We start from the raw sequence: 24344 nt of genomic DNA, 5'->3' as shown, positions 1-24344 counted from the left end.
ATCACACATGGTCAGCAAATGTTTTGTCTTTGCATTTTCAGATGCTTGCATAATAACTGTTCTATGGTAGTTATTTATTAAAAATTTTGTTGACGGAATGTTGAGCTATAAGATAATGCCTTCTTTGAGATATATTATTATGTTAAACCATGTCCACAAAATCATTCAAGGGGGATGTTTGGTGCATCATGAGCAACAAGAAATACTATTTAATTTACTTTCTTGCAACAAATCAATTGTTGGAAAAGAAAAGAAAGAAACTTAAAAGAGAAGAGGTAATTCAAGGTAATGAAAAGTTAAACTAAAATGAATTAAAATATTCCTTACAAATAAGCTATAAAAACTAATATGTAAAATTTCACTTAAGGCATAGTGAATGTTGAAATCACAGAATTGAAGAGGCTATTAAAAGTTTAAGTTTAATAAAACAATAAGTCCATTCGACTAAAGAAATTGAACTGGAAACTAGAGATTTGTCCTAGATAGGGTTATTTTTAAGTTATATGTACGGATTCTAAACACCAAGCACTTAATGTTCAAAGACAGATAAAAAAGAGGCCAGTGAACATAATTTCTATCAGTGCAGTCTTGAATAAATTACTCAAATACTGTCCTTCAGTATGTTTGGGGGAAATGATCATTTCACTAAACACAGTAAAGGAGTGAATCTAGAGTGTTGAGATCATGAATTTACCTAAACATCAAACTTTTAAGACGAGCTCTTCAAAGTCCTAGGATTTTACCTACACTGAAGCATTGGAAAGAGGTTGTTTTATCTGTAAACAACAATATTCATATCTTACTTTCTTCCCTGAATCTTCACCCTTCTAGTGGATGGATCTAATTCTTACATAAAACTTTCCTCTCATAGCTTATTGTGGAGAGAATGGAGGTGGATATTATAAAAGAGACAATGGACACTGAGATGGATTTTGATATCTGAACAGGTCAACTCAGAAAAGACCTAAAGGTGTATTGGAGGAAACAAATCAGGGAATCCTCTGCCTTCCAGCCAACTTTTATGATTACTGCAGATCTTCCCCTCAAGACAGTGTGGTTCATGAGGCAGCCAGGTGCAGTAGGAAAGGCAGATTCAGGCCTGACCTAGGACTTACTGAATGTATACATCTGGCCAAGACACAATGTCTCTCTGAGGCTCAGTTTCTTAATTTATAAATTGGACTTAATCCCCAGCTCAGTTCTGAGCTAGAGTGAGGTGGAAATGTCACAATGCCAGAAGCTTTGTAAAGTGACCTTGATAGTATAGCCTAGGTGCTTCTCTTGACTCAGAAGGTACTCCCAAAGTGTCTTTCAAGTGTAGATCAGCAACTTCCTATCCACATATGACTTCCAGATAAGGCCTTTACCTGCAGGGCTGACTGCATCCACTGAGTCACCCAGGTTCCCACCTGCCAGGGTCTGGGCCCTGCAGACACCAACTCTCATCTGAAACACTTCACCGTGTGATGAGTTTCATTGGCATAAACTCCTGTGTATTATGTCTGTTTTACAACTTCTGACAAATTTATACCAGTCCTATTTTAAAGAGTGATTTTACTGTCTATTATTATGGTCTCTTCAGGGCTTTATACTCCAAAAGTTTTTTGGATTTTAGTTTATTTCTATTTCTCTATCTTTTGGTTCTATTTTGTGGCTGTAGTTTTAAAAACCCACTCAATTTCATTTTAAATTAAGAGTGAAATGTACTGGTCATACTCTAAAACTACATTTTTATATCAAACAAACACAGCCTTTTTCTTTAAAGTATTTCACAGTACCTATTCTTCTATGGATGAGCTTATCACAGTTTTAAAGGTGCTAACAATTGCACAATCACAGCTTAGACTTCACTGATTTATAGTGACAAGAAAAAGTATGATTTATGTTGCACATAATATGGTGGTTAAAAGCAGAATAGGAGATTATTTGGGGAGGAAAATGTATGTTATTTAATGTCATCTTCAAAATATCTTGTGGCATCACTAAAGAGAAGAGAAAAAATTGCCAATATGATTTCAGCCAGTGGAATCAACAGTCCTTCATTTTTCTACATTTTTCTATTCTTCATGCTGCCTTCTTTAGTATGAATCACACTGTATCACCTTGGCTGGTTACTAAACGATGTTATACAAGCAAAACTCAGGTAAAGCTAGAAAACTGTCAACTAGTGGAGTATTGATACTCATAGAATCTAACACTGATTTTATAATGCATGTATATACAGGATATTATATACAGAAGACAATGGATAATTTGGCTAAACAATACAATAGAAATGCTTTTTTGCAAAAATGCCAGATCAGCAGGTTTAGAAGAATTCAGGTAGCCACTTTCTTTTTAACAAAGTGACAAAAAATATTTATAAATTTTTAAGATTTTCCAATAATCTAGATGGCCCCAGCAAGTAAAAATTTAGCAAGATTTCAATATACTACATGACACGGGTTCTGCCAGTCTGTCAGCCTGGTGCAGAAAGTGAAATTTGGGCTCTTTCTATCATTCATAGATGTCACTGTGATATATTTGTGATTAAATGATCTAGTTATTGGCTGCTTTAGAAGAATGAGCCAAAACATTCTTATGAATTACATTTATGTGTAGTTTATTCTTACCATTATCCTCCTGCAGCAGAAATCTGGAATTGTATGTTTAATAATATATGTGAGTTTAATTATGTATTGGCTAAACCAGGAAATAGAAAAAGACCAAAAAAAAAAAAAAGGAGCTAAAACAAAATTAATCACAATGAGGGCAAGGGTATTTATGTTCTATTACAAGCCAAGATAAAAAGTTTTTTTTGTTGTTGTTGTTATTTTCTTGGTAGGGATCAAATCCAGGACCTTGTGCAAAAATATTTTTTTATAGAAATAACTTTAAAAGTGTTGCCAGGGAGACAGCATACATAGAACAAAGAATTATGGTTCTATACTGTCATGGGCAAAGAAATTTATCCTAAAAATACATTTAGAGAGAAAAGTCATCAAACAACAGACCATTACTATAATGTAAGAGTACAAAAAATGAGAACTCACTAGCAGTTTTCAATCCCCATACTGTCACATGTAAGCAACTAAAAATGAAAAGCAAACTTGGCTGAGCAGGTAAGTAAAGGATGACCACAAAGAGAAGCTGACTGTGAGACAGCAGATAAATAAAAGAAGTAGGTTCCAAGGAGAACAAAAGGAACAGGGATATTAGAATAATAATTAAGGGATGGTATGTGATAAAAATATAAGAAATGGTGTTGAAGAAAAGCTTCCTTCTAGATGCAAATATAGACAATGTGGAGAAAAAACAGATTCTCTTACAGATCCAATAGTCTCAAGTCCTTTTTCTGAATTAGGTGTGGATTACCAACAAAGGCAATACAATTTTAATAGAGCTGTACAGTTAGAATTCATACAAAATTATATTGAACATCAAGACTAAATTTGTTGTAGGAAATATTTTATCAGATTTCTTCATTAATCCAAGCAAGCAAGTTAAGATACCTCTCAGAGAATGCTTTGAAATCCTTGTGACCTAAAGGTCAGTTTTCAAAATGCCAATTCAGGTTCCAATGGCTACCCATCTAGCAGGATTCAGAATTCTCATGGGAACAAAGTCTTTCTTGGAGTTGCTTGGATTTCTAACAGAGTGCCTTGGGCTCCTTAGGGAGTTCGGAGCATGAGGTAAGCAGTGTACAGATCCCTCACTATCCATAGGACTGTGTAGAGTTGGAATTTGTGGTAATTAAAACCAAGACTGGAGACATGCAATTTGTATAGCACAAACTTTGTTTTACCAGTTGGAAAATTCATTCTATATTACTCAAAAAGAAGATTAAATACAGTAGATGTGTCTATATCACTTGTGATTGTAGGAGTTAACAGTGACACTTAAAAGTTGAAACTACAGACACAAAATGCTTCTCTTAGTGGTAGGATCACTTTGAAATACTGTCCCTTCTAAAATAAAGTTATGGGCATTAATGAACTATCAGAGATAATAAAAAAAGAAAAAATCAGATCAAATCAGCATTGTCAGTTATTCAAAGAACAGGAGGAAACGCTGCCAATAACTATTTTACATTTAGTGAGAGAATCAGGAGGTGGCAACAAGCCATAGAATTCAAAATTATGTTTCTTGCTAAGTCTTTGGCTTGCACTAAATAAATGTATACAGAGTTAGATCAAATAAAAATTTATTTTCCTTTATTTGGTCATATACATTTTTATAATAATGCTAAATAATTAACATTCAGAATTTTGACAAAGAAAAAAAGCAAATATTAAACAAAAAGCATCAGAACTCTACAGTTGTTATCTAAAGTGTTGCTTTATGCTTAAAAAGCAGATAAAGTGGGAAATAGTGAACTAAGATCCCTTCTTAGTCTGCTTCAGGTTCCAGGATATGGTTATACTTTAATTTTTTCCTTGATGCCTCCCTCTGACTCCACAAACCAGTCCCAGTGCATTTTGGTGCAAACTTTTCTTTGTCACAAATATATCTGAAGTGTGTCAGTTACCTTTTCAGTTACTATTTGTGCTCTATCTTCATAAACCCATATAAATATTCATTTTATATTATGTGTTTGGCATTGACCAAATATTAGGAGCCAAGGTCACTCATCAAAATGAGCTTCCAAGAATGACACAATAAATCAACTCAAACAAATTATTCACTGGTAAATTATCCTTCTTTCGGGTGGTTGTGAGAACGGTGGAGAATGGTCTGCTGCTACTGTAAACTAGTGTAATAAATAAACAAGATGGCCGGTTGTCAAGGGCTAAAAATTACACTGTTGAAAATGCAATTGGGTTTCAGAGACCTTCATACTTATACACTTTGCAGGAAGGAGAAACAGTATTTCATAGTTCAGCCCTTCAAGGTCACTTTTTTTTTCCTACTGTAATTTACAACTTAAGACTAATCACTGCTAACTGTCATAACAAACTAAAAAATATATCAACAACTTAAGTTTGCATTAAGCAGTAAAATTATATTCCCGTTAACACAATATGAAAACTCTTTTTAGATAATGACATTATCTATCATTGTAGACAAAAATGAAATATTAATTTAGGTGTTAGTAAATCCTGTCCATTATTCACAATTAGTACTTTAAAGTATTCTATTTTACAAACAAAGTCATTACCAATATAATAAAAATAGAACAGGTGCCTACAATTTATCTAACATTTAAATAATGTTTGACCATGATAATTTTAATTCGGTAGTGATAAACTACAAAATGTATCCTTTAAAGGGGATAAGCCATGGGACTTTGATCATTTCCAGGACATGGTAAAAGGAATTTTTTGAACCTATTATCTATTACATTTTGTTTCAGTTTGCTTATATTTTTTAAGATGGGTGCACCTCAAAGACTGGCCACATTTTCTGAGTGAAAGTGACAGAGAGAGACTCAAGGAATTTCACATCAAAAGAAAACAAAACACAGAAGTAACCAAAGGAAGAGCTCTTCACCTGCAGCAGAAGCAGTCTGTTAAAACAGCAAGAAGCCAAAGGGCTCCTGCTCATCCAACCCAGAACGTGCATTTCAGGCAGAGCCTCATCTGTACAAAGCAGTGCCGGACCTGGGGAGGGAATCTTTGGAGAAAAACTGAAGTCTTGCTTTTTAGTTTTGTCTTTTTCCTCCCATAATGACATGTTCTTGAATGTAACTACTGAAGAAAAGCTTATCAATGTGGCCTCTTCTCAGGATATTTACTTTTTTGTTTGAGTCAAAACCTGGCTTTTGCCTATTGGCAATGTCCTCTCAGATCTCAATTTCTCCCATGCCCTTCCTATCATGGGCCCCTGGAGGATATTCTGAGTCATTTCTAAGTTACTGTTCATGCTCTAAAGAATTTAGTTCCTGACTCACAGTCGCTCCCTCTTCCACCACTTCTGTCTTAATTCTTGGCAATTTCAATGTCCATGTTGATGTATTCTGGTCTTCATTTGTATTAGCCAGTTTAGCTTTCATGACCACTTGCCACATTTCCCATGGTCCCACGCTGGCCTGGATGCTATCATTGCCAATATCCATACTCTCCTTTTCCAGGGTCCCATTTGCTGACCACCCTTCCTATCTTTCTAGAATCAATTCTTTGAATTGCCCAAGACCTGATGTGGGCTCTTCTTCCCCCTCCTTGTTCTCACTCCTGCATAGACTCACTTTGTTCTACCCTGTTGTGATACATCACAAGAAACGCTCCTTTGCATACAATCTCAGTTTGATCTAACTAGTTTACTATCCTTTTAGAAAAACCCTGGTCCTGGTTAAAGCTAAACCTCTTGGCTTTATGCCTATGATGGGTTTCAGGACACATTATCCCAAAGTTTGGCACCTTGACATTTGAGGAAATATCAAAAACAAGAAGTTCTCTCTGATTGTCTCCCACTACTTTCCCCTGTAGCAGGCCATAAAAGAATTCTCTGACCTTCCTATGAAGTAGGTTGTAAAACTTTCCAGTCGAAGATGCCTTGCCTGTACCTGGAGGAAGAAACATTCTTATCCTTGAAGAGACAGGAATGCAGAGAATAATCTGAACAAACAGATCAGATCATTGGTAACCACCCACCTCCATAGTTCATTATCATTAGGCCATAACCTTCTGTACTACAATCACCACGATCCTATACAACTGTCTATTTTTCATTAAAATTAGCTTAAAAATATAATCATTTCTCTCTTTCTTTGGACCTTCATTTCTGAAGGCTCTTCTGTCACATGAAATTGATATTAAATAAATCTGTTGGCTTTGTTCTTGTCAATCTGTCTTTCAACAACTATCAACATGGTGATGAGTTAAGAAAGAAATCTTTTATCCTTTACACCTTCATCTCCATCTGAAGGCTGGAAGAAATGTATACTTATGCTGAATTACATTTATGATTACAGATTTCTTTTTGGGATTTGTTTTGTTTTATTTTTGGTCCTGGGGATTGATTGCAAGGATACTTTACCAACAAGCAACATCCCTGCCAGGATTTTTAATTTTTTTGTATGGAGAGAGGGTTTCATTAAGTTTCTTAGGGCCTTGCTAAGTTGCTTAGGCTGGCCTCCAATGGATCATCCTCCTGCCTCAGCCTCCTGAACAGCTGAGATTACAGGTATGCTCTACCACAGCTGGCGATATATTTATTTAAATATCTATTTCTTCTGGACCCTTAGTGTGCCCAATAAACTTGTCACATTTTTATAGTTCTTTATTCTCCCACTCCCTTATAGAGCAATTTTACTGCTTTTTCAGACTATAGAGACTTAGCAAGAGCTGTCCCAACCCCATAAAACCATCTACAATAAGCTTTGTGTTTCTGCACATGGCTATGGATGTACTACTGTGTTCTTGCTTTGGGCTGAATGGTTATGTTCCCCCCGAGTTCATATGTTGAAATCCTAACTCCCAATCTTAAGAGGTTGGGTGTTTGGGACAATGATTTGATCATGAGGGAGGCTAGAACCCTCAAAAATAAGATTAATGCTCTTATAAGAGAAGCCAAAGACAGCTACCTCACCTCTTCTGCCAGGTGAGGTTATAGAGCAAAATGATACCTGTATTGCTTTGCCTTCATCTTGGACTTCCAGCCTCCAGAACTGAGTGATGACATTTCTGCTGTTATAATTTACCAAATCTAAGGGACTTTGTTATAGCACCCTAAAGGGACTAAGACAGTTCTTAATTGAGGCAAAATCGTTTAAACTTATGCTTCCCCTTTTCAAGAAAATCAGTCCAGAAATTCTCCTTTTCTCTCTGGTTTGAATAAATTTTCCCTATCCATTGTAGCATTGTCATCAAAGGGAAAATCTGATAAACTTTCTTTGCTCTATAATTCTTAATAATTACATCACTTGCACTCAGTTTATTCCTACCCATTCTCCATTGAATCCCTTTTATCAAGCTTTGCTTATACCATTACCACCATTACCCAAAACAACAAAAAGGCATGAAAATATATGTTTTTGCTGATACCCGCAGTGACCTCCAAATTGCTAAATACAGTAGTAAATTCTGTGTTCATATCATTTAGCCAATCAGTAGCATCTTCCATGGTCCATTACTCCCTGTTCTTCTTCTTCTTTTTTAATTTATGGGGCTTTGAGATTTCACATTCACTTTTTTTTTCTCTTATTCTTTGGTTATTCCTTCATGAGCTCCTCTTATTGCACCTCTTCTCCCAATTTCTAAATCCAAGCATTCCCCAGACATCTTAGACCTTCATTCAAATTCTTAACAACTCAGTTAGGACATCTCCCAAATTGACACTCCCATTTGGATCTCTCCTTGGTACTCTGGATACAGCTGAGATAGGGATTTGGAGATAAAAGTAGAGAAACTGTCTCAAATGAAACATCCATAAAACTCTAAAATGCAGAAAACACCAAGAATCATTGAGTGGCAGGAAATGCCCATGACTGTTGCACTTTTGAGTAACCCAACCCACACCCTTTGTCTTCATCCTTAACCAATGTCTTTGCCTGCAAAAAATAAGAGGGCAATGTGCAAGCCCAGGAAAAACTGGCATGAAATTGTGTACTTCCACACTGAGTCCAACTTTAGTCCAGCCCCTAACACCCGTACCAACTGGCTCTGTTTTCTCCCTCTAGGGATGGTCCACATTCTCCTTTGAATGTTCCCTTGCTTTCCTAAATAAATCTCTGTCCATGTCTCTGGCTTGTGTGGAAATTCTTTTCCATCAGGGTATTCCAAGAACTCCCTGTTCCCTGAGTCAAGTTCCCCCTTATCTCCAGGAACTCATTGAACCTTTCTTCAAAGACATCTTTTCTCCTGTGACACAACTGCTAAGTTCTAGTGTAACATTCATCAAGATGCAAGTTTGATCAAAAGATATTGATTGATATTAGGGCAAAATTTAAGCATAATGGTAATTTCAAATTTGCTCTTTTTTAAAAAAAAAATTCTGCCTCTTTTTTTATATTACAGAAAACTATCTATATATGAATGTATGTTTCTCAGAAGTGGGAATTTTAATTGTTTTTTGGCTGTATTTAGCTTTTGTATTTTGTTTTAAGTTGGTTTTTATTTTATTAAATTAATAAATAAGGAATTCAAGAGATCCTGTGAAGTCCATAATGATTACATGAAAAAAAATCTGTAGATATTTTACTTTATGAAATAAAAAATCATAATTCATATGTTGAAAGTGGTCCTTAACCAAAAACCAAATTAATAATATAATTCTAATGATGAACAATAGGTCCTTTTTTGAGCTTCAGTATTAGCCTACTTTACCAAAAATGTTCACATAGCAATTATAATGTGAAATATTAGGTCTAGTTATGGATTTTTAGAAATAAACTCAGTTGTTTAAAAATGATAGCATTTAGCATTTAAAATACTATTGCTAATACTTTTGTTTTTGCTGGCTTTATTGCTTTAACCTTTCTTAAATATAATTTTTCATGTCTTTGTTACTAAGATGTTATACATTTATCAAAGAAAATTTAGACTCAGAAAACAACTTTATCATTTATAATTCTATTATATTATAACATTTTGAAGTCTGCTCTTTGGGTCTCCTTAACCTGCATAATAGCTACTCCTTTTTAGATGGACAGCATTTACATAATGTAAATAATGACCTCCTCTTTTTATTCTCTGAAAGCTTAAAGTATCATTTGCAATTTTCTACAGGATGAAAAGGAAAACCAAAGAAAAAGCGAAATAATCAACAGAATAAATAAAATAGATGTTCTAAAATATATTCTTGCAAAAAAGTTATTATTCACAGAACTATTTGGTCTCTTATTTATACCTGTTCTGCTCTTACTTTGCAAAATGTTATATGCATAGCTATCCAGTTTTTAAACCCAAAATATTCTAGACAGCAAATCTGAAGTATGGGAGATAGAGTTACTGCTATAGGTATCCACACTGGAGACTGTCAGATAAAAGCAGGAAAGAACACAACTACACGAAGACTGACTTAAGTATACAAAATGGAGAGCATGTTGAGGACCATGAGGGACACAAACAGACCTATGGCTCTATTGTTCCTGAGTCATAGTTGTTCAGCCACTTTAGTAAAGGATCTTTATGAACTATTGAAGGAAAAAATAATTGTTGGAGAATTTTCTGAGTAAAATGGCAATCCAGGTAGTTAAGGAAAAAATAAAAAGAACTAAATTTCTAGTTACTGGAAATCTCTGACTCTAGAATGATTTGTTTTTCAGAGATAACCACTTAAGCACTGTAGTTGGAATATTGGCTTTTGCACTGAGAAGTAGTTGTCTACAAATGACTCATTAAAGACCTAATAGGAAGATGTGTGATTCAAGACAAGAGTGAAATCTTTAATTATAATATTGCTCTTTGTTGTGTGGTTAATGAAGGGAAATAGGAACCTAATGGAAAGATTCATATACAGAAATAGAGGAAGTGAGAGTAATTATTAGGGTGGGGTCAGAATTCTGCAGAGAGATCCATATTCAAACATGAACGGACTAAATCGAGTCTGTGGAAATACTTCTCTGGTTGTCTCCTTATCATCTTTGACCAGAGACAACATTTCAGTCAAATGGAATGGGGCCCATACTCCATAAAAACCAATCCCAAAGGAGAAATTTCTGGGGCATCATTGTTTGGAATGACTGGGTGTTAGGCACAATGTTGAAAAAAAATAGATCAGATCTCTGAACTATATTATCTCATATGTAACTGGTAAATAATGACAGAAACAGAATTAGAAATCTCTTTGATTAAAGAAAGCAAGGAGACCAGGATTTAAACTCTTCTGTTCACACTGTGTACATCTCATTTGTGTTGACATATCAGTTAAAATTCTTCCAGGCCCTTCTCATGATAAGTCTCCATAGGAAGGGAGGGACACCATTGCCATAGCTAATGAGATAGTAGGTGACTTCATTTATTCCTTGTTGAAAATTAGTTGAATAATTTTTCATTTTCTAAAATTATTATAATTTAAAGAAAAATTACCTTTAAGGCTGTTTTGAACTTCTAAAGCTATATCAAGAGCATTAAAGGGCAGAACTGGTTCATTGGCAATTTGCAAAATCACTTCTCCTGAGAGCTGAAATGAAAAAGAAAAAGTAATTAGCATTTAGTAATTAAGAGTTTGCTTGTTTATTATTATTATTATTTCATGTATTTTATACATCTAGAGTATAAAAACACAGAAGGAAAAATAGAATTTAATAAAAATCTCTATTTTCTTAAACTCCCTTTTATATAAACATAACATTTTGTTCCTTTTCTTTTTGAGCTAAACTATTATGAAGTATCTCCTCTGGTTGAAGGAGCCATAACCAGGTTTAAAATATTTCCTTATACAATAGTTCAGATCACTATCACACGAACAGTTGAGATCCACAATCTGCTTATCAGACTAATTAAAACTCCAGTCAGAATTAATGCTCAATTTATTTCATTTAAAATATAATTCAATATAAAGCATTCCTTTAATATTTTAGGAACTATTTTCCTTAATGTTTTACTCTTCCTAACCATGTTTCCAAATGTCAAAACCAATTCTATTTATATATTTTTTTCAGATCAGTATTTAAATTTTTAAAATGAATAAAATTTCAAACTGCATTTCCAAAGTTCATATCTCGAGTTCATGTACACGCATATTCTACCAACAACCCATCTGAACTTATATTTGAAAACCAACATAAGCACCACAGCTGAACCAGATCTGTTTAATAGACTCAACAAGTCATTTGTGCTCAAACACACATCTCAAAGGACTGCAAGGCTGGCAGCAAATGTCATTGTTCTCTCTCCCTCTCTCGCATAACTGATATTTAATATTTACCTAGGCTTAAGAAATGTCCCTATATCTTTTAAAACTCTGAATCCAGCGCCCAGGGAATGACTTGTGTTGAGATTATTAATGCACTATGAAATGTGAGTAATGAATGAAGACATTGTGTTGTGAAACCACACAGGGAAATCAGCATACCACCTTGAGACAGTAAGGAACACATAGAAGATATAAACTTACAAGGAAAATAGAATTTTATAATTCAAATATATATATATATGTATATATATTCAACAAGAACAAAATTTCATTTAACATTTAAAATTATATTTTTCAATTGTTCGTAAAATTCACATCGTGATAAAAATATAATTCAATTTGATTTGGGAAAATGTGTTTTCTAGAAACAAATGAAAGAAAGAAGCACCTTTGATCCACCTTCATTCCTTTGAGGTATGTTTCCCTGCAAATGTAGTAACCAGTACTTTCTCAATGACTGGGATGTCTTTGCAGAGTTTTCTCCCCAGCATAGTGATCACAAATATTCTGGGAAACTGCTGGCATGGATCATGCTGCGCTACAGGCAAGGAGAATTGTCTGCAATAGGTTGATATGAATCCTCTTTCTATTCCACCCACCCCATCCAAATTGTGTAAGGGACACTGATATTTGGAAATAAATTATTTGTAAAAAGAAATTTTTAAAGAAGATTAAGAAGCATTATGGTTTCCTTTTCCAATTTGCACTGGATAATAGAAACTACAGAACAGACAAGTTTTGTTTACACTTTTGGAATCTGAAAACCACACATTACAGAAGATTAAAATGAAAGAAGGCGGAAGGAGGAGAAAGGCGACCTTGTGTGCTGCTAGAGAGACTGACTTGTTTTGTTATTTTTTTTTTTTTAATTCATTTGGCAGCTCCTATAGCTGGAATTTAAGCCAACCACCTTTCTATTTCTTTCAATAAGAACCTGGCAATAAAAAGTGGGACTTCCTAGGCACCTGGCCCATGATAAAATGCTTAGACTAAATCAGCCTATTTGCAGTTTCATAAGCACGAGGGAAATTTGTACAGCCCTGGCACCATGTGAGAAGAGATGAGCCAAGCTGCACACTTTCTTCACGCACTCTGGAATTCAGTATTTGTTGGGCACACCAGGGCAACTGCCCCTTATGTTTATGGAAGACCTTATTCTTTTCCAAGTGCTTTATACTTATCTCATTGCATTATGCTGACAGCCTTAGAGGCTGGTAATGGGAGAATCAATATCTTATGCTAAAAACACTGAGGTCAACAATGCAGGAGGCTGAAGCAGGAGGATTGTTGCAAGTTCAGGGCTGGCCTCAGCCACTTAACAAGACCCTAAGTGAAACCCCGTCTCAAAACAAAAATATAAAATGGGCTGTGGACAGAGCTCAGTAGAAACCCTGGGTTCAATCCCAAGTAAATAAATAAATTAATAGAAAAATAATAATAAAACAAAACCCAAATATTGATAATCAGAATTTACTGAGCATCTACTAGATATATCCGGTACTTTTCAAAAGTTTAGATATTTTCAAACATGATTCTTTAATTTTACAACAGCTCAGCAAGGCAAGCATTTTCCATTCATATCATAGAAAATAAAACTGAAGATTGTAAAGATTAGGTAACTTTCTCAAGTCATTCCCCAAGTCTGACTGATTTGAAGGTCTATGCTGTTGGCTTTGCTGTAGCATAAAATGTATAGTAGGATCCAGCAGAAGTCCCTCAGCTGGTTGTTTGTAAAAAACTACAACCTACCATATTTCACCTCACAATCATTGCCACTACATAATTGTCGAATTCTGTTTTTTTTCATCCAAACATTGGTTTATAACCTTTCATTATGTGGTTGTTGCATACTATAATTCTGCATACGTGGTAAACAGAGCTGCAAAGTATTCACCAGTGGCACATGGATGAGCATTTGTCTTCTCACTCACTGAAAGCACGATGCCAACAATTATCAGTTCATGCACATTGTCAGTAGCTTTCCAAAAGCCCACTTGCAGGGTTTATTCAGAGTGCTGCAGTATTAATGGCAAACACATCTTGTGTGAGTGGTGCAATGGACAGCACATCACACAATGAAACCAATGGTAAGGAATGAAATGGGCCAAAGCAGTAGAGAATCTTCTAACAGAAGATGAAAGTTTCTAAGTTTATACTTAGCAACACTGTAGTACATTTTCTCAGTTTGACTATAATTCACAAATCAATAATATCTAATCTGTTACCATTTTTCCCCCCAGGGTGGAAAAATGTTTGCTAATCACAGAGAAACAATGTATGTTGATTTGGATTATTCGATTTTAATGTATATTCACAGGAATTCTATGTATTCTAATCTCACAACAAAGACAATTTAGTAATAAAGATTTTTAAGTAATACTGGCACAGTTGTTTTCAAAAGCTTTACATATTGGTTGTCCCCCATTTTCTTGCAAAGCAATTTTCCATAATCATCTGCAATGATTATGTGGTTAAATACAGTGGATCTGGCTCCTTTACTGTTCTTTCTACTATACAACCATCTTTTCTAATATATATATATATTTGTAAAATTGGCCAGTATCTATACTATCTTATCTCAACCACTTAATGATTATGATATTTAGATCTCCATGTGTAGTGTTTGAAATTTTCTTTCGAATACAGGTATGAGAAACTCAGTCTCTAATTCATATGTGAATGGAGGTGGGGGGTGCTTTGAGAGGTCATGACAATCTAAGATCAGTTCCTGAGGATGGGTCCCCGTGATGAAATTAGTGATTGTAAGAGGAGAAAGAGACCCAAGCTTGCACCCTCTTCAGCTCTTTCACAATGTGATGGTGTGATGTCTTCCACCATGCTGTGACAGCAAAAAGGCCTTCACCAGGTGCTAGCACCTTGATATTGGACTTGGGCCTTCAGAACTGTGAGCTGAATAAGCTTCTACTGTTCATAAATTACCCAGTCTGCAATATTCTAATGACACAAAGTGGACTAAGACACTGCAGCACACTTCATCAGCAAAGAGTGATTCAACTTCTGTGAAATTCCATTATTATAACTTTACAAGGACAAACCAAACTATGCCTCATGACCCTGGTGTTCTTCCTTCTATACACCTCTTAGACCATTTTACTCCTGGTCAAAAGATGAAGAAAAAGTGAATTGGAAAGAAAAAATTATTATGCAGAACAAAAATATTTTAAATTATAAAATAAATTAATGATCACCACATTGCAAAGGCATTCTTTTATTACTAAATAATATTGACCCTAGTGGTCTCATTGAGGTTGGGCAAGGTCTGATTGTCAAAAAAATTATTAATTATACATCAAGTATTTTAGATTTTAAGGGTAATAATGGAAAATTATAGTTATCTCAAATAAAGTTTGCTTTTTCTCCAACCTGATACAATTTTAGTTGTTTTTAAAGGTTCTTAAGAGTATTTTAGGAAAGTTTTACACAGGAAAGCTTCATTTTGGGGGAAAATATTATATACACTCACACATAGATGTAGCATACATTTTAGACTTTTTTTTTAATTTAGTAAAGAATAATAAGAACCTCTTTCATTTGCCTTATGGGATGTGCTTATTTACTCTGACTCTGTCACAAATCTAGATCAGTTTGGAGGGGGAAAAAGAGAAATCTTTATTTCCTAAACTGTGAATACTTAGAAAATAAGACTATTTTTCTACCCTTAATTATTGTAGCCCATTGCTCAGCATGGTGACTGTATTTGCAGTAAATGCTTCGAATGGATTTATTAGTCAAGGCACAAACAATGTAGTTGGATATAAATAGGTTTACTAAAGCAATAACAATACCAAGGCTCTATAATGTAATTTTTCTTTAGTTGCAGGCCAAGAAACTCATTGAACATTGTGTGGTTTGTTTCATTTTTGTAAATTCATAGTAAAGTAAGCAGAGTTCATATCTCATACATGAGCTGTAAGTTAAAACTATCATTGTGGGATTGTTTTTATGCCCTCAGTGAAATTTAAAATGCAACAGAATCCTACTGCAGAAGTTGATGCTATAAGATAATCATTACACCTGTGTTATAGGTAGCGTGAGAAAGACATTGAGAGAAACTGTATCACTAGGACATGGTGTGACATAATATGACAAAAAGTAGATAAATCATAAGCTTTTTTTTTCCTGAAACTTAAGTCCTCCATAATAATATATCATTTTATCCTCCTGCTATTGGCCTTTATTAACGTAAGCAAGAAAGCAAGTTCTTTAGCAAGACCTCCATCAAAACCTTTCTGCAGAAAGACACCCTTGAGTTACTCACTGGCAACATCAGTTTATTCAGTTGCAGAAAGGATTTAGCAGCACAAAGTTATTAAATATGAAGCTTTTGTTTCCTACAAACAACAATGTTTTATTCTATCTTAAATACATCAGGTAATTACGCATCATATATGTGTTTTGGGCTCAGAAAGGTGGAGGGTAACAGAGGAGAGGTAGTCCACACGATGGGAGGAGAATGAGCAAAACCCTGGGAGTAGAAAGAAGCACAGACTTTTTATACAAACTTGAAGAATTCTTTTTTTGACTGGAGCATAGTTCTTGATTAGTGGGAAGGGAGCTGGCATCGGGAGTCAGAAAACCTGAACCTCAACCAGTGCACAGGGCCATGATTCAGTGATCTGCAGGGAGTCCTTTTCCTTCTCCTAAATTTCAGAGCAGCAGTATTATCTGATAAATTACGGTATGGTGAGAGTCTGCATAGCATGATTTTGTGGTGTATGGTGACCTTCAGGCTGTTACATTCATCCTGAAGTGGCCTGGTTCTGATTTATAGCCACTTAATACTAGAAAACCCCCAATTTACCAACAAATACCCTGTAGACAACAAACTTCATGGCAGCCTTCCAGGAGCTGGGGGACTGGGGGTAATCTCCTTGAAGATAAGACCTTCCAGTTCTCATGATCCTTTTCCGAAGTTAGGGTATCAGTATAGGAGAGGTAGTAAAGATATTACTTCTGACATACCTGATGTATTTTCCCAGAAAAAGGAGAAATTATATAGTGTTACACAAAACCAGTACACACAAATCTAGGCACTCATAACATGGCTAAAATATAGCTTTTAGCCTTCCATTACCTCTCATCTAGAATGTTCCATAAACTTTCTAAATGATCTGACATTCTATATCTTACCAATTCTTCATAGTATAGCTAGAGTTATATATTCAAAATATATTTTGTGTGCACCCCTCTAAAGAATAGCCATATTTGTGTTACTTCCTTTCTGTTGCTTGCCCTTGACAGGAAAAGTAATGGAATACGTATTGAACTTCAATGTCTATATTTGACAAAGTTTACTTAAACAAAAATTATTTGAAAGTTAAACTCTCTTAGAAAATGAAGGACTTATATAATCCTGACAACTACCAAAATGGATACTTCTGAGAAAACTCACCTCACGGAGTTTAATCAGCAAGATCCAAATCACCCTGCTCCCTACCCTCAGCCCAAGAAGAACCACCATGTAAGAGCTGCATGTGGAAGTAGAGACATTCAGGCACCTGGAAGATATCTCCTGTTGTTGCCAGTGAGTAACTCAAGGATGTCTTTCTGCAGAAAGTTTTTGGTGGAGGTCTTGCTAAAGAACTTGCTTATCTTGCTTACGTTCATAAAGGCCAATAGCAGGAGGAGAAAATGATATATTATTATGGAGGACTTAAGTTTCAGAAAAAAAAATGGTTTGAGACCCAACCCTTTCCCTCTTAAGATTTTGAAAATACTAGAATATTCTTGATGGACTGAGATAGACTTAAATAAGTTTCCTAGTAGCAGAGAATTTCAAAGTCATTGAAGAATTCCAAAAGCCTCTGAGATAGCAATTTATTTTAAGAAAAATTTTAACCCTGGAGATGTATATCAAATATTTGATTCCAAAACATGGGGCTCTTCTTAGGAACTCCTTGTGACCTATCCTGTCTGGTCCTTAGATTCACCACAGGGAAAGTACATGAGACACTAAAGAACTATATTAGCAAACAGTGGTAAACTTGGAATCCAGCTGTTGAAATTGCATAGCTGTGGCTATCCCTGGAGGAGAAAGAGTTCTTTCCTCTCCAGTACCCTGAGGAGTTATTTCAGTCCCTACAATGCTACCTGCTGTTGTCAAGGGCTGAGCAAGATTATTGGACACCTGGTTTGGGGCTGGTACCTCCTTTCACTACAGAATTGCTACAGCTGACAGACCATGTAGAGCCTGGCTGGATTCCTTAGGCTTGATGGGAAACAGATGGGTATAGAGCAAAAAAAAAAAAAAAAAAAGGAGACACAAAGAGGCTATGACTCCCCAGAAATTTGACTTGATTATGAAAGAGATGGGCCTTTAATTTGTCCCACACACTGATAGAAGCAGATTTCCTATAAATATGCACTAACAACTGTCAATTCCAAGCCTTCAAGGAAGAAAATAGCCCCAACAATTGAGAAACCAACAGCCAGGGACACAAACTTCCAGATTTTTATCCTTCCTATTCTCTACTCTTGCTGAAAAAAACTTACCTCCTATGTTCTGAGCCTAAACTCTGAAGACACACCTGGAGATTACCATGAGTCTTAATTTGGGTTACCCCCAGAACAGACCTAGAGACAAAATTTGAATGTAAGTAGTTCACAAATAGGTGAGGATAGTAGAAAGAGGAGAGGTGAGAAAGGGAAGACAAGCAATAGAAGGCATCTTATCAAACCATCTTCCACCCTGGAAGACTGGAACCTAATCTTGCTAGAGAATACTGAAAATCCAGTATCAAATAGGTGTGTGAGAATTTTCTTATCCAAAGGGCAAGGAAGCTGGGTATTGAGTCACTAAATCCTCATCAGCCAGGAGAGCAGGGCTGCTCCAAGGAGATACTGAATGTTACTCCTTCAGGATTATCCTCTGCACTTGCAACTTTCCATGGCTGTAGAGAGCTCCAGGCTAAGAGAGGAAGCTTGCTATCTAGAAACCTTTTTACTGAAATAGAATGCTTACTGTCTTCTATCAGACCACTGAAATATAATGGATCTAATTTTTTCACTTTTTTGAGATATCTTTCCTCTTTCAGGGAATGTCATCACTCATCTGTTGTTAAATTGTAGCAAGCAAAATATATTTACATATTAACTTGGAAATAATTTATGGGTATTTTTAATGACTTTTAAAAGTGTTATACTCATGTTTTGACTGTAAAACAAGTTGTTTTCTCTGCCAGTCGTGCTGTTCCTAGAGAGGGAACACAGAATGCTAGAATTTCTTAGCAAGAAGAGAAGCTTCAAGGAAACAATTTTTGTTTTACTATGTCTAGCAGCATTTTGCCTGGACTGGTTGACAAATTAAAAGTTAAATATCTTCATTACATTTTGCTAATAACTAACTTCATCATGATATTAATAATGGTAATAGCAACTAACATTGGTTGAGCTCTTTCCTCAGCCAAGCATTAGTCTAAATTTTTGCATGAATTAATTTGTTTAGTCCTTACAATAGCTTTATTCTATTTTGCAGATGAGAAAACAGAGGCATTGAACAGTTAACTGAATATCCCAAGGCCACTTAGTCAGGATAGTAATTTTGTGTTTTGAGCTTAAGTATTCTGGCTACAGAATCTGGACTCTCAAACACCAATTAGCATCTTTTTTCTTTATTTTTCAATCTCTTTCCTAATTTTAACAACTCAGGAATAGCAGTAGCTACTGAGACAATGTTTCCCAAATCTGAACATAGGATTCGAAAGAATAATCAAGAACTAAGAACACCTATCAGTGATATTTGTAAAGACCTGAGCAAGAGGTCCCATCAGAGTTATACATTTTTGACACTTGCCATTGTTAATTTGCATGTTTGTAGATTCCGGTTTCCTGTTCTCCTGCCTAAAATTGATGTAAAGGCTAATAAAGTTATGCAATTACCTAAGATGTGCTAAGTAAATAAAGATACTTTATTATTATATATAGCATTTATTAAATACATATCAAATACAGCTAGCAGCAAGAGGGATAAAAAAAGAGGAAGACAAGTTGGTATGCAAAATGATTGGTGTTGAAATGTCTTACATTGTACCTTATTATTACTTCAACCTTAGGACTTTGGATAAGGTTCAGAGAAATAGTTCTAGAAACTAATGTGAACACCTACCAAATTGCTATCAGGGATCATTTATAAATCCATGTTCATACTGCTCAAAGACATTTCCAGTATGAATTAAATACTTATTGGGCATTAGCTATATGTCAGGGACTAAGTCAAGTCCCCACAGGTTTTGAAACATTTTTTATGAAGAGGTATTGACTTTAATTATAAAATAAATTCTGCAGGGTGCTAGGGAAAGGTCTACAAGGGTCCTCACTCATCTGAGGGATCAGGAAGGACTTCCAGGACAAAATTTCTTCTATCAGGAAGGTACTATACAAGGTTCTATATCATACAGGAAAGAACTAGAAGCAGATTTGGTGCAAAGCACATCTTCTTACATCAGTTTACAAAAGGCTGCTTAGTTACATATTTTATATATCTATATACAATAAAAATTAAAAATGAAAAGTATTCGATTGCATATCACATGTATTTCTTGAAAATTTCTTGTATAGGAAGATTCATTCTCTGAGAGGGGGAGATGTGGCTATCCTCACCCTGCACCTCCCATATGACTACCACAAAAAGAAATCAAGTTCTCTGTAGTTGCAATCACTATAGCTGTGGTGTGGCAAATAGGCTAGAGGTTGTTTATCTTTAAAGAGTCATTGTGCATTTATTAAATCATGTGCTTGATAAATTATCCAAATCCAATAATCATAGAAAGATTAGAGAGCTGATTTAGCAGAGTTCCTAATAATACTAAAGCAACATACATCAAGTCTACGTAATGCAGCAAGACAGAAGAGGCCAATGATTTCCTACCTATAGCTTATTTTTAGGAATTGTATTTTCAGATTGTAATGCTGGGTATCTGTATATGCAAAATAATATGGTCTTAAGGATTTAATAAAAATTAATAATTTTAATAAAAAGTAATAAAATGGTGCTTTAGTAAAAGATAAACATCATTTTTTATAACACCCAACCATTAAGCAAAGGACATTTGGTAACAGTAGATTCAATCACACACAGAGGCAATTATTTAATTAATTAACCAATATTATCATTTAGATATAAATTGATAATATAATTTTTCCTTCTGTATGTCCTAGTTGAGACCAACCTTTGTCCTATTATACATTGGGACATTGGTAAAATATTCACATTGAAAAATAATGACATCATGTTTTTATATTATAGAAGCAATCAAAGCAATGGAGAGGGATGGAAAATATGTGAATGAAAAACAGATTGTTCTTTTGAACTTGCTGCTTCTATCCAGAGAGACGTTAAATAATGGTCAAAATATATGTGACCCTTACTGGATGCAATTACATTGTTAATGCAGTTTCTTTTCTGGCTATAAACACAATAAATGTTGTTGCAGACTGCATCCTACCAAGTGAGACTTGACATTTTAAAAATAGTCAGAGAAACACAAGGGCTTTAGATCCTTTGATGTGCAATTGTATTCATGACAAGTTTCTTATAGCAACTTTCTCTGAAACAGAGGATATTGTTGAGCTGAATAAAAAAAAATATGCATGTAAATAAGGACTTGCACAACAAAGCACACTGTCAAACTCTAGAATTTTCATGGTTTTCCTTTTCTCCATATGTTGCTTGGTAACAGATAGGACTCTTAGGGCCCCTTGTTTCTCAAACATCACAGAATGGCCTACAGAACAACATAGGGCAACATCTCAAGGATTGCTAAATCTTATTTTAGTTAACCAATTAACCTGTGTTATAGGATCCTGCAATTTCATTAGAACACTTCATCTTAAGAGATAGTTATCTTGCTGAAATGCTATACAGCACCTACCATTGAAGGATTGTGGGTTGAACACTAAAATGTGAAGCTGTTCCAATAGTAAAGGGGCTTATTGGTTGGAAGCTAAGATATTAGCAAAGAAAAACAAAAAAGCATAAAAACGGACCATAGAAAGAGTCAAATGAGTAGGAACACAGTGGTTACTCTGGACCACAATGGTCCATAGACAAAGGACAACACAGAGAAAGACATAGAGTTGTCTGCAGCACTCTCAGGAAGAGGAACAGGCAAGTGCAAACTCTGACTCCAACCACTGAGTAAGTCAGGTATGATGGAAGGAGGATTCTTTTAAAGAAGAGAAGAAAAATAAAATTGGAGATGATAACTGTTTTGTAAGATATCTCTTTACTTGTCAACAAACTCCTTGTAAAGGAGAAACATATTCCATTTATCTTGGTATTACTTGACTGAACAAAAATATTTTTAAAAGATTTTTGAGATTACCAATACATTAAGCTGGAAAAGGCTTAAGCCATTCCATGAAACAGACTACAGGGAAAACCTAGGTTTTGGGAAAACCTAGGACTGTTTTCATGTCTTCCTGTTCCCATATTTCTATCATTACCAAAAATTATAATACAAGCTGATGAAAACACAATGGCCTTCAGTTTAGAATGTACGGGTTCAGTCTTTGAACCCCTACGTGCATTTAAGTCCAATCACAATATTCTCTTTGTAGTTTTAGCATGTGATTGGTTATCTAGGGGCACTGAGAGTACTGGGACTTAATCTAATGCTGAATATGTGAGGCTATCTAAAGAGCCCAGTAGTGTGACTATCTTCTAGAAGCTGAAATGACTCTTAACAAATCCTAACAAACTCCATGTTTCTAAGGTCGTTTTATCCTCAGAAGTTTGTGTGATCTTGGCAATTTTAGATGCACAAAGAAATTTATCACATTAGATTATCCATTATTGTATTATCTGCTCATTCTTTGCAATGAAATTGGCCCACCAGTTCAATAAAAAGATACAATTCTGTATGTTCCAAAGAGGGGAGAGGAGAGGATTAAGTGTTAATTAAAATTCTACTATGCACCAGGCATGTCACTGGGATTGTGAATACCTGATTTCATTTAATTCTACCAGCATACCTGCCAAATTATATTAAACGGTACTGGTAATAATGCAGTTTGGTTATGAAGGATCTAGTAGGTTACAACAAAGAGTTTGAACCTTGTACTACAGAGTAGAAATATCAGTGTGATTGCTGGACTATTTACATCAGAAAAGATCGTGAAGGAACTTTTTTTGAAATGCAAATTCTCAAGCAAGATTCTCATGTACACACACAAAATTTTAAGTCAGTTGATTTGGATACAGATCATGCAATTCATCATTTTAAAATAAGCACCTCTAATGATTTTGATGCAAGTGATCATACTTTGAAAACACAAAACAGAGACATACACATCCAGTGAAGGATGTTTGAGAGGAAATTGATATCAGGTTTATATATTTCAGAATATTTCATAATGTCTTCAAAATTTATGTTGAAAGTCTTAAAATGTAAATATGAGTGAGGTGTCATAATAGTTTGTAACAAAGTACATATAATAAATGAGGCATAAGAAAACTTTCAGAAACTTGAGGACAAAGCAATAACAGCAATTTTGAAAAGCTTATCAAATCATTTAGGTAATTTTTAAAATGGAAAAATTTATCAAGTGGTAAAAATATAGGTTATTCCTTTTAAAATATCACTTACTAGAAAATAGCACCAAAAGAGAGTATATTATTAATATATGATTAGCTACTAATGATTTCTTTTTTTAAGGTGACAGGAAACAGTGATCGTCTATTCATTCAATTTATTTAGAAGTTTGTGGACACTTCCTATGGTCATGCTGTATTGAACCACCTCTTTTGTTTAGGAGATTAAAAAGTAACTGGGTTTTATCTTAGATCTGTATTATGAGATTCATGGAATGAATAAGACAACTTTACTTTTCCTCAATTCATAATGAACAATGAGTTGCAGGACAATATACTTCTGTGAAATATATAATCTAAATATATGTTTATAAGCAACAAAATTAATTCTCAAAAGATCAAATTTTTACATAAATTTATGGAGTAGCAAAGGATGAAAGAAATCTTGGCTGTCTGATCTTACCACCTCAATTTTCAGATAAAGAAATAGGGGTTGAAAGTTAAGATGACTTTCTGGACACCAGAAAGTTTAGAGGCAAAACCAGAAGTGGGATTAAGGCTTTAGAGCTCTTTTTGTTGTTGTTGTTCTAGTTAGTTACATATGACAGTAGAATGCACTTTGACACACCATGTATAAATGGAGTGTAACTTCTCATTCTTCTGGTTGTACAGAATATAAAATCACACAGGTTTTGTAATCATGTATGCACACAGGGTAATAATGTCCAATTCAATCTACTACCCTTTCTAACTCCAAACCCCCTCCCCTTCCTTTACCACCCTCAGCCAAATCCATAGTAACTCTATTCTTCCCTTGTCCCCCCACCCCTTATTATAAATTAGCATCCACATATCAGAGGGGAAAAAAATCTGGTCTTTGGTTTTTGAAGATTGGCTTATTTTACTTAGCATGATATTCTCCAGGCTCTATCCATTTACTGGCAAATGCCATCATTTCATTCTTCTTTAAGGCCGAATAATATTCCAGTGTGTACATATACCACACTTTCTTTAGCCA

General features: G+C 34.9%; 1 protein-coding gene across 4 annotated transcripts in view; it reads right to left on the bottom strand.

Annotated features, from left to right (window-relative positions):
• Nucleotides 1-24344, bottom strand: part of Naaladl2 (N-acetylated alpha-linked acidic dipeptidase like 2) — a 1184425-nt gene that overhangs the window by 41760 nt on the left and 1118321 nt on the right. For all 4 annotated transcript variants that reach the window (XM_078043670.1, XM_078043671.1, XM_078043672.1 and 1 more), the window contains one exon: nt 10947-11040. In XM_078043670.1, coding sequence (XP_077899796.1) covers nt 10947-11040 — 94 coding nt within the window. The remainder of the gene's footprint in view (nt 1-10946; nt 11041-24344) is intronic.

Source organism: Ictidomys tridecemlineatus, chromosome 3, assembly GCF_052094955.1.
Source record: "Ictidomys tridecemlineatus isolate mIctTri1 chromosome 3, mIctTri1.hap1, whole genome shotgun sequence".
NCBI classification, from domain to species: Eukaryota; Metazoa; Chordata; class Mammalia; order Rodentia; family Sciuridae; genus Ictidomys; species Ictidomys tridecemlineatus.
Note: the sequence above shows the minus strand (reverse complement) of the source record. Positions and strands in the feature narration are given on the sequence as shown.